At 55.4% G+C, this 11,367-nt stretch overlaps 1 protein-coding gene across 4 annotated transcripts; it reads right to left on the bottom strand.

Annotated features, from left to right (window-relative positions):
* Positions 1-582: 582 nt before the first annotated feature.
* SLC30A2 (solute carrier family 30 member 2) lies at positions 583-8,055 on the bottom strand. Of its 4 annotated transcripts, none has more exons than XM_072750693.1 (9): positions 7,864-8,055; positions 7,196-7,384; positions 6,975-7,077; positions 6,099-6,245; positions 5,227-5,380; positions 4,343-4,499; positions 3,535-3,640; positions 2,354-2,488; positions 583-1,880 (listed from the first exon to the last, which is right to left on the bottom strand). In XM_072750693.1, exons 2-9 carry the CDS (start codon positions 7,361-7,363, stop codon positions 1,735-1,737), a joined length of 1,116 nt encoding a protein of 371 aa, XP_072606794.1. In that variant the 5' UTR covers positions 7,364-7,384; positions 7,864-8,055; the 3' UTR covers positions 583-1,734. The 4 variants fall into 4 exon arrangements, with proteins under 4 accessions (XP_072606794.1, XP_072606795.1, XP_072606792.1 ...); XM_072750694.1 differs by having other exon boundaries at positions 7,196-7,340; XM_072750691.1 differs by having other exon boundaries at positions 6,975-7,074; positions 7,196-7,340; positions 7,864-8,044.
* Between the last annotated feature and the right edge of the window lie 3,312 nt (positions 8,056-11,367).

Below are 11,367 nucleotides of genomic sequence, written 5' to 3'. Positions count from 1 at the left end.
CCCAAGGGCTCGTATTGGACCAACATGCAGCCCAGAGGGTTTTCAGCTCCTGCTGTAGAGGGAGGCCTGGGTGACTGAGGCAGAAACCCTAGACCTGCTTCACAGTGGCTGTGTGACTTCAGACACTCAGCCTCTCTGAGCTTTGGTGTTCTCATCTGGAAAAGTGGAGCACTGCAATGAGTGTCTCTTGAGAGGGGTGTAAGGATCCAGGCTCCTGGGGCCTGCAGGGGAGAAGGGCACTTCCCCAGAGATTGCGGTGGAATAGAACACAGCTAGCGGCAGTCCCCTGCCTCACACTCCCAAGCCACATGACTTCCCACAGATGTTGAGGGGCTGAAGAGCCCACTGACTTGGCTCACAGGTAAGCCTGGATGATGATGCTGGAAAGGCGAGGTTATTTCATAGATGGGAAGAGAGAGGTTCATGGGGAAGGCAAGTGACTAACTGTCCTCTCTCTGCTATGAATCAGGGCAGAGTCAACACAAAGTCATTGCGGCTCCTGGGGAGGCAAGGAAGCCCACCTGGCTCTTGGGCAAGGCGGCCTCATGCTGGGTCTTTCCAGAATGATCAGAGTACACACTCTTCAAGCAACACCAGGAGCTTGATAGGCTTTGGCTCCAGTCCTCACAACAACCCTGTGAGGTGGGTTCATCCTTGGTCTCTCATTCTCTGATGAGACCTAAGGACACTTGCTAGCAAAGATCAGGGCTGCCTAATGAGTGGATGTGCTGCCTTCTCTGAGACTAGGGACAAGTCTCCCCTCTTCATCTCGTAAACACAAGCTGCCCCTAAGTCAGGAATCTACATATACCTCAGGAAGCCAACGTCTCCCACCCATTCATTGTACAACCAATTCCTCTTCATCGTCCATCCTCAAGTTCTGAGCAGATCAAGCTACACTGGCAGCAGAGCTGGCCCAATCACATCAGATTTCAGTTTCTGAGGTCCCTGGGACTCTATCAGGGCAAGAGAAGTGGGCCTGGGGCGGTGTGGCCCGTTAGGGCAGGACCCGAGCTAAAATCTCTGCCCTCACCCCCACCACCTGTGGCAAAGGCATCATGGTGTCAGCACAAGTTTCCTGGGCTGGGGGAATAAGGAAAGAAGAAACCAGCTGGGTGCTAGGTGGTGACAAGCCTCCTCCCTCCAAGAAAGGGAAATGTGTGGCTCATAGCTGAAGTAACTAAGGCACAGACAGGCCTTGGGTGCCCACTGGTTTCCCATCTCAGGGGGACAGGTTGGACAGTGCAGATCCTCACAACTCCCAACCCCCAAGGACTCCTTAAACCATATTGTTATAGGCAGAGGGAGAAACTCTGTCCCAGGGCTTCTTCATAGATTCATGAGGTACAAGCCAGGCAGACTGAAATGAGGACTTGGGCAGGTGGGCAAGGGGACCCTGAAACCAGTCTCCCCTTGGCCACCCGTCACTGGGCCTCACTGTCTTTCCTGAGGCTGGTGGCAGGAAAGCATTAGCTGGAGATTAGGCCCAAACCCAGCCCTGCCAGGCACCAGAAGCTGCAGGAGCGGGGTCATACCAGCTTTTTACACTTGCTGAGTCTCCAGCCTTAAACTGGCTATAGTCAGATGGGGGAGGCAGGGGTCAGTTCCTTCACACCGAACACAGAGCAGAGGTCGGGAGAGGGAGCTGCTTTATAACACAGCCGGGCCTGGGGGACACTTAGCCCCACCACCTGCAGGTCCTGTCCAAGCCTCAGCTAGCACTTGGCCAAGTAGTCAGTCGGAGGGACCTTGGCACTCCTGACAGTCCTTCATGTCCTCAGAGTAGTCTTCGATCTGGATGGTGATGGTGTGGAAGCGGAACTTTCCCTGTAGGCGGGTGCTGGCTGCCTTCAGCACAGCCTGGCCATCTGCATTCTGAGCTGGGGGCCGAGAGGACACAGCAGGGGAGGCACCAGAGAATGATTTGCTCACTCTAGGGCCCTTAGGAACAATCAGGAGCCTATCTCATTCCCTACCCCACCCCTCCCCAGAACAGGAGACAGGCATCAGGGACACCCCCCCCCCATTTCACTCCTGCACCAGGCCACCCTCCAGTCCCCACACCTGGCACAATCCTGCAAGAGGAGGGGAAGCCCTGGCCTTAAGGCTAGGAATCTTTTCTTGGCCTGGGCAAGTGACCTTACTGCCCACCTCCCCAGTCACCAACCTCAGTTCCTTCATCTAGAAATGGGATTGTGATGATCACAATAATGTCTACAAAGCACTCAGTGTGGGACCAGGTTCAAAGCAGCTGTGCTACAAACATCTGAGGTCCCTGGGTGCTTCGGGGATGGCCCCGGGCCTCTGGTGGCCACTCTCCCTCACCCTGCCCCCGCGGGGCCTGCCCACTCACCGATGGCGATATGGACGGACAGCACAGGCTGGGTCACGGTCAGTGCCCAAATGTGCAGGCTGTGCAAGGCTTCCACCCCTTCGACCGACAGTAGCAGATCCCGAACGGCCGTGAAGTCCACACCCTTGGGGGTCCCTGAGGATGGCAGGGACAGGGGCTGAAGGAGACTGCTCCCTCCCACCCCTGCTCGTTTCTGCTGTTCCAGAGCAGTCTCCTCAGAGCAGACCTCCTCGGCCAGCAGATCTAATGGTGCCTCCACCTCCCAGGTGATCTCCCTCATATCGCCCCTTGGTCTTTTCCTCTTCACACTTGATGTCATGACCTTGTTAGTCTCCTGCCTGTGTCCCCCACTAAAATGGAAATTCCACAAGAGTGGGACAGTTTGTTTTGTCTACCCCCATATCAGTAGGGCCTAGAGCAGTGCCTGGCCCATCGCAAGGGCCCAATGACTATTTTTTGTAATGAAAGGAAGAATGCAGGGGGCCGCCGCCCCCACACTGGGCATCAGCGTCCTCCCTGGTATCTGGGTCATTTCTATTGAAGCAGATGCTCTGACCTTTGGCCAGACACTTCCACTAATTCCAAATCAGAACCCCACTTCAAACTGACCCTGGCCACCCAGAGCCCCATGACCCGAGGCCCTGGGGCACAGGAAAGCTGGTCAATGCGGTAACTCAGGGTGGACCATTTGCCAGCACTGAGGAATCCTCTCCCCAGCCCCTAGAGCCCAGCCATGTGCTCCAGAGCCAGAGGCCTCAGAAAGGAAGGCACTGAGCTGGAGTGGATTGGGGATTCTGAACCTCAGTCTGCCCCCCAGTGCAATGGGAAGTGGAATCCTGCTGTAGGGAAGGTAGACAGAGACTGAGCAGTATATGGGGGAGGGATGGAGCTTTACCAGACTAGGTAGGGAGGATACACCCCAGCAGGGAGGAGATACCTTGGGGCTAGTGGGAAGGGAAGGTAGTCCGGGGGACATTTCTAGGAACAGCCACACCTGAGGGCTCCAGCTCCATGCCAAGACTGGCCTGGAGCCCCAGGAGGTTTTCCAGCCTGTGCCAGGCTCCAGACCATGGCTCCCTGCCAATGTGTTGGGACTTCCCTGCGCCCCCAACCTGCACCCCCTGCCAAACTTGTTAGTGCCGCAGAGTTCAGAACAAAGGAGAGCCCCAAGCCCAGATTACCTTCCATCAGCACCACGATCACGTCTCTCAGGATGGTCAAGGTCGTCCCCAAGACCAGGATGGAGAAGAGGAAGGTACAGATGGGGTCTACATACTTGTACTCTGGCTACAGAAAATGAGGAAGGCAGAGCTGTGGCTCACCACCCAACACCTCAGCTTCCCTTGCCCTACCCATCCACTGCTGAGCCAGGGAAAGGGGCTCTCTCTGCAGGCTGGGCTCTGGCTCTGCCTCCCAGTTCTCTCTACCTTTTATCCTGTGTCCACACAGATCACAGCTCAGGACAAGGCACAGGCAGTCCCTTCCCACGCCTCCTTGATCAAGGGACTGAAGTGTGAACAAAACTAAAAGGAATCTTAGACACCAATGGTCCAACATCTTGATTTATAGATGGAGAAACTGAGGACCAGTTAGAGCACACGGCTAGCACGGAGTGAAGCTGGGCTTCAGCCACGATGCCTGACTCTTTCCCCTACACCATTCTGCCTCTAGTGATTGGCAAGGCCCAGGCATTGGCAGCACACAGGCCTGGGTTTGGATCTGACTTCACAATTTCCCAGCTGTGTGACAGCATCCAAGTCACCGAACCTTTCTGAGATGCGGAAAGCCCCACCACCGTCTCTTCGGGATTATTGTGAAGATCATAAGTGCCAACACTTGCTAGGCATTGGGTAAATGTTCCTTCCCTCTCCCCACACAGCTGGGAGAGAGCTAGAACCCAGAAAGGGCCATGTGTGGAGAGGAGCCCCCAGATGATCTATACTCTCTAGCCCACCCCCCAGCCTATCTCCCTCTGTCCCCAGTTCTGACCTTGAAGTACAAAATATAGGCTGCCACCAAGATGCCTACACTCTGCAGAAAGTCTCCAATCACATGGATAAATGCAGCTCGCACACTGGGGTTCTCCTGCTGCTGGCTGGAGTCGTGGCTGTGCCCGTGGCTAGACTGATGAAGAGTCAACCCCATTCTAAAGAAGCAGAGACAAAGCCAAGGGCTCATTGATGTAGCAGGTAGAGGCCCCCCCAGTAGGGTTCCTGTGGGACAAAAATCCTAATCCCCAAACTGCCGGATCCCTCTGCCTTGTGAGGATCCCAACCCACCTGGCCTTGGTTCAGAGCACCACAGGAGGATGGGCTCAGCCCCAATGCCAGGCTGAATCTGGGCACAAGGATGCCAAATCTCAGAACAGGAGGGCACCATGGAGGTCACCTAGTTCCCCACCCCATTTCACAAAAGAGAAAGCTGAGGCCCAGAGAGGGAGGTGGCTTGCTCAAGACCACTGAGCAAGGGAGAAGCCCAAAGAAGACACCCATGCTCCACACACACTGCCTCTGACACCAATTTCAGGCACACCAGCCAGAAAAGAACTTGGATTCTCCCCCTAGGGACATCTGCTCCTGTAAGAACTACACTCACCCCTCCCCATTTCAGGAATGAAGGCTCCCAGGTTATCCACTCATATCTAAGGGGGGCAGCGAGGGTAGAGTTGATGCTGCCGCAGACTCATAGCTCTCAATGGCCTTAGTCTAGGCCTAAGGCAGAACTGAGGTGTTTCAGGAACTAGAGCTCAGACCAGGAGGGAAATTCTCGTCCTGTGGCCTATGCATGGCCTCCTTCCACTGAGAGCAGGTGTGCAGATGTGTGTGTGTGAAAAGTGGGAGGGAGGCCTCACAGGGAACTGAGGCCACACTCACATGATATTCACGGCCACAGCACAGCCCGATGTGATCAGCATGGTCCCCCCTTCGATCTCATAGTCCCCAGAGATTAGCCGCTCCACTGCCAGGAACACCAGCACTCCAGTCACGACCCAGATGGACAGTACAGAGAGCAGGGCTCCCAGGATCTCTGAGGAAGAACCCAACCCCCAACACCAATCTTAGTGTGGGGCCTAAAGACTGAGGAGGCCTCTCCATCCCTCATCCCTCCATGATCCCTCCGCCCCTCCTCTGCAAAGTCAGGGCCTGGATCCACCTGGGCTCTGCGGAAGGTATGGCTGGCATGGTCATTCCTTACCTCACCACACATATGTCAGATCACATCAGAGCTAGAAGGAACTTATGAAGTCAACCCTTTTTGTAAAGAAATTGACTTTCTAAAATATATACCTATTGCTCAGCTGACAAACTGAGGCTTCTGATGGGAGACTGGGCCATCCCCCATGAAGAAAATGACTATGCAGCTCAGAGATGAACCAAAGGGGCTTTAAAGCCTCTACCTTCCAGAAGGCTTTGCTGGCCTTTCCCCCCACAGGAAATTATTCCACATGGAATTACGTGCAGAGTTGATTCCACTGTCATTTGTTCTTGAAGTCTGGCCATTTCATTTCTTAGGAAAGTGAACTCTCCTTTCCTGCAGACCAGAAGTTCCCAGAGGACAGGGAGCCAGGGCTCCCCCATCAGACTAGGACCTAGCAGAAGCCAGAAGCCACAACTCACATCCTCTTCCCCAACCCAAATCACCCTCCTGACTCACTCAGGGATCCACCTATGGCAGCCACCAAAGAACCTATGTCTTGACCTGCCCCTTCTTCCAATCCCATCCGCACCCCAACCAGGGTCCTTACCAGCTCGCTGCCAGCCAAAGTTCATAGTCTTGGTGGCTGGTCGGGAGGACATCCAGAGAGAAAAGAGACTGACAAGCATGCTGGCAAAATCGGTAAGCAGGTGGGCTGCGTCGGTCATGATTGCCAAGCTGTGAGCTAGGTACCCACCTGCAGGAGCAGGACCAGGGAAATGGAAAAGCTTTATCAGCTCCCCACGGAGTCAACTTCCCAGACTGGGCATGCAGCAGAGAAATCACAGGTTCTGGAGAAAGACTGTGGATTTGGGACCTCTGGACCCAATAGCTGTGTAACCACGGGCAAGTGACTTTCTCTAAGCCTCAACTTCTGTCTGTGAAATGGGACTAACACGATCTACTTAGAAGGTGATTGTGAAAATCAAGTTCAAATAGGGCCTGGAAAGCATATAGGCACTCAGTAAATGGACTTTCCTTCTAGGCATTATTCAGGCCATCCCTTACACACTGGACGTGTGTGACCTTGGGCAAATTACTTAACCCTAATGTGCCTCAGTTTCATCATCTGTAAAAGAAGAATAACAGCACCCACATGACAATACAAGCTTGTCATGAGGACCGGGTGAGAAAACCTGTATATGAAAAACTCAGTGTACTGAATATTCAACAGCATAGTGAATATTCAATAAATGGGGCTACTAGTTTTTGTTTTGTTTTGTTTAATTAAGTAGGCTCCACACCCAGCGTGGGGCTTGAACTCACGACCCTGAGATCAAGTGGTACATACTCTACCGACTGAGTCAGGCAAGACGCCCCGGGGGCTACTAGTATAATATTACTGAGAACATCCTGGAGGAAAGCCTTTTGGATCATGAGACTATCCATGTACTCAATTTCATTTAATTAGCACAAAAGTCCTTACCAACGATTTCCCCAATCATGAACACCAGGCAGATGGCAGAGGCCACATAAAGCTGTCGCCGGGCCCGCTCCTTCTTGGGCTCGAGGTGACTGGCAGGACCCTTCTGGGCATGACAGTAATGGTTACTCTCAGCGACTAACTCAATGGCCTGCAAGTCCAGGCCAGGTGAGGGCAGAGGGATCCAGCCAGTCCCCTCCTGCCACAGAGATCCCGTGTAAGACCTGGCCAGAGAGGACGGGAGAGGGCAGACTCAGCTCTGAATCGGGGGCAAGGAGGGCGGACTTCAGTCGTCTCTCTCTGTGGGCCTGGGGGTTCCCATGTGTCCAACGAAAAGAATAGCGAGGGGCACGCCAAGCCCGACCGTCACTGAAGGGTAACCAGAAACTCATGTGTGGAGTCGAGTCGGGGTGCTGGGGAAATGACAGTCCAGGAGTCTCGGGGTCTTGGCCCAGGGTGTCCCTCCCCGCTCCCCGCCCTCCCCTCCAGTCCCGGGGCCCGGAGGAGGCAAAGACCTTGGGCACTAGCCAAGTGGCAGGGCCAGTGCAGCCAAGCACGGAGAAGGAACAGAGCTCAGGCTCAGGGAGGAGGGCAGGCGCCCCTCTTGTGCACCTGGGGACCCAGGGCCTCCCAGGGCCCGACTGCCCGGGGGCAAAGTGTGGGGCGGGGGCGGGGCTCCAGGCACGCGACAGCGCACTAGCGCGCGGGGTCAGGCTCCGGGCTCAGTCGCGAGGTGGGGGGCTGATCCCCCCGCGAGCTCGGCATCCCCTCGCCCGCCTCCCGCCGCCCCTCCGCGTGGGCCCGGCCGAGCCGCCGGCCAGACCGTCCAGCCCGCGGCGAACCGGGAGATGCGCCCGACGCCGCGCCCTGGGCCCCGGGGCGCCCGCCTTACCGGGTTCCGGACTTGGTGTCCACCAGGTGCTGCTTCTCCGTGGGCTCCATGCGGCCCGGGCCGCCCCGCGGGGTCCGGGCAGGCGCGCGCCGCCGCCGCGTCCCGTGCGCCCTGGAAGTTGCGGGCGGGCCCCCGCGCAGCGCGCACCCACCTGCCGGGAGGGCCCCGCTCGCCGCCCGCCCGCCGCTCCCGCCGCTCCCGCCGCTCCCGCCGCTCCCCGCCGCCGCTCCCGCCTGCGCCGCGCCCGGCGGTCCCCTGCAGCCCCGGCCCCGCAGCCCGTGCGCGCCGCCCGCTGCGCCCCGCGCCCGCCGCTTTATCCGGCCGCGGCCTCCCCGTGTGAAGCGGCGCGCTGCGCGTCGTGTGCAAAAGGCCGCGGGGTGGGGGAGGGCAGGCCGGCCGCAAAGGGCTCCCCGGCGCTGCCCCCGAGCGCTCGCGCCCCGGCGCCCCTGGGCCGCGAGGAGCCGCCCCCGCCCGACGTGGGACTGGGCGGCGGCTGCGCGCACTCTCCCCCGCGCTCGGCTGGCCGCATCCCGCCCAGAAGTTCGGGGAGCTCCGTTTGTGGGACTGGGTCCCCTGAGAACAGGAATGCGGCTCCCGAGGCTGCGCGTGTCTTGCCCTCGGGCTGGAGACTCCTGAGGCCGGCTGCGTCCTTGGGCTCGGGCTAGGGGTCTCCTGGGGCGGGACGTGCCCGCCCTGGGCCTGGGGCAAGGGCCTCCTCGGCACTGGCTGTGACTGACCCATCCGAGCCGCCGAAGCAGCGCCGGCGCCCGCCTCCCGCGCGCTCCGATCGCTATCGGGAGTGGCTTTATCTCCACCCCTGCACGGGGCAGTGTGGCCCTTCAGCAGCAGCGACCATCTGCAAGAATCACCGCCACCCTCCCCTCCCTGCCCCGCAGCACCTCACAGAAGCCCCAGGAAGGTGCCGCACGTGGCGGTCCGCGGGAGAAGCCGCCTGTGTGGGCCTGGTGCACCACCCACTTTAAGCTGTGTCCTCTCACAGCGGTCCCTTGGGGGAGGTGGTGTCAGGACCTTATGGCCTAGCCTAATGGATGAACTCTGATAGATTATATAGAAAGAACTCCGGACTGCTGACCTCTCTGCCCAGTCACTCCATCATCCCCAGTGTCCTTGGTCTAGGGGACCGTGGCTTGGCAATGTCCCTTCACGTAGACAAGTGTCTCAGGTGCAAGCCACTTGTCCACACCGCTGGGAATAAAAAGGGGCACCTCTGTCTCTCCCAGACAAGAGTCATTTTATTTGGAGACTAGGTGCAAGGAGAGAGGATGGCAGCACCATGCCTCCCTAGACTGGGTCCCCACTGAGTGCCTTTCCACCTCCTCTGGACTCTGAGTGTGAAAAACGCTTACCTTAGGTTTTGTGGTTTTCCTGGTATAGTCTAAGAACCAGTCCAAATCAGCAGTACTTGGAAAAGGTGTTTAAATGCAGGTTTCAGGGACGCCTGGGTGGCTCAGCGGTTGAGCCTTTGGCTTGAATCATGATCCCAGAGTCCAGAGATCAAGTCCATCATCGGGCTTCCTGTGGGAGCCTGCTTCTCCCTCTGCCTAGTCTCTGCCTCTCTCTCTGTGCCTCTCGTGAATAAATAAATAAAATATTTTTTTTTAAATGCAGGTTCCAAAACCCTGCATCAAACCAACTCAATCAGAATCTTTTATTTGATAGCAAAATGTTAATGCTTTAAAAAGCATATATATATTTTTTTGTATCCCTTTTGTTCCCTTTGATGCAGAGCACATTGATAAGTTCTCTAGAAATGTAGATTTACAAATTGGATTCAGGGGCAGCCCAGGGGTGGCGCCGCCTTCAGCCCGGGGTGTGATCCTGGAGACTTGGGATCCAGACCCATGTCGGGGCTCCTTGCATGGAGCCTGCTTCTCCCTCTGCCTGTGTCTGTCTGTCTGTCTGTCTGTCTCTCTCTGTGTGTGTCTCTCATGAATAAATAAATAAAATCTTTTAAAAAATTGGATTCAGGTGCATATATTCATTTTATTAAAAACTTTTATGCCAGATTTCCTTTAAATTAAGAAGATGGACTTGACTTACAGGAGCTTGACCAGTCAAGACTTTGATATAGTAAAAAAGTGCTCAGTCTGCTTATATTATACCTGACTACAGATTGCCAGGAGGTCCTCTGTGGAGGTCCTCAGACATCAACTTGAGGAACTTTATTTTAAAAATATAAATCCCAGGGGCACCTGGCTGCTGGTTCACTTGGCTAAGTGTCTGCCTCTTGATTTCAGCTCCAGTCTTGATCTCAGGGTCATGAGTTGGGGCCCCTAGTTGGCCTCAGTGCTGGGCGGAGAGCCTACAGTTAGAAGATACAGATAAAGATACAGATTTCCACATTCCACAGGTCTGATTCTGTAGGTCTGGGGAGAGGTCTGGGAACTATAATGTTTTGTTTTGTTTTTTTAAAGATTTATCTATTCATGATAGACATAGAGAGAGAGAGGCAGAGACACAGGCAGAGGGAGAAGTAGGCTCCATGCAGGGAGCCCGACGTGGCACCCAATCCCTGGACTCCCGGATTGTGCCCTGGGCCGAAGGCAGGCGCCAAACCACTGAGCCACCCAGGGATCCCCGGAACTATAATGCTTAAAACTTCAACTTTTGGGATCCCTGGGTGGCTCAGCAGTTTAGCGCCTGCCTTCGGCCCAGGGCGTGATCCTGGAGTCCCAGGATCAAGTCCCATGTCGGGCTCCCTGCATGGAGCCTGCTTCTCCCTCTGCCTATGTCTCTGCCTCTGTGTGTGTGTGTGTCTCTCATGAATGAATAAATAAATTAAAAAAGAAACCTCAACGTTTCATGCTGCTATGAAATTATTGTTCATTTTTTATGGTATAGTGGGTTTGATTATTTTTACTTTTACTTTTTATTTTTTATTTATTTTTAAGATTTTATTCATTTATTTGAGAGAGAAAGAGCGCACAAGCAGGCAGAGCAGGAGAGGGAGAAGCAGGCACCCCGCTGAACAGGAAGCCTGATGCAGGCAGGACTTGATCCCAGGACCCTGTAATCACGACCTAGGCTGAAGGCAGATACTTAAGTGACTGAGCCACCCAGGCACCCCATGATTTTTTTAAAAGATATATTTATTTACTTATTTGAGAGAGAGAGAGCACGTGAGCAGGGGGAGGAGCAGAGGGAGAGAGAGAAAATCTCAAGCAGACTCCTCGCTGAGCACAGAGCCCAACTCTGGGCCTGATCTCACAACCCCAAGATCATGACCCAAGGGGAAACCAAGAGTCAGATGCTTAACCATCTGAACCACCCAGCACCCCTATAGTGGCTTTCATTTTTAAAAATACCTTTATCTAGGGACACCTGGGTGGTTTAGTTGGTTAAACATCCAGCTCTGGATTTTGGCTGGATCTCAGGATTGTGGGATCTGGCTTCATGTCAGGCTCCACACTCAGCATGGCCTGCTTAAGATTCTCTCTCTCCCTCTCCTCTCTGCCCCCTCCCCACTCCAGCTCTCAGTCTCTC

This window comes from Vulpes vulpes, chromosome 2 (assembly GCF_048418805.1).
Source record: "Vulpes vulpes isolate BD-2025 chromosome 2, VulVul3, whole genome shotgun sequence".
NCBI classification, from domain to species: Eukaryota; Metazoa; Chordata; class Mammalia; order Carnivora; family Canidae; genus Vulpes; species Vulpes vulpes.
Note: the sequence above shows the minus strand (reverse complement) of the source record. Positions and strands in the feature narration are given on the sequence as shown.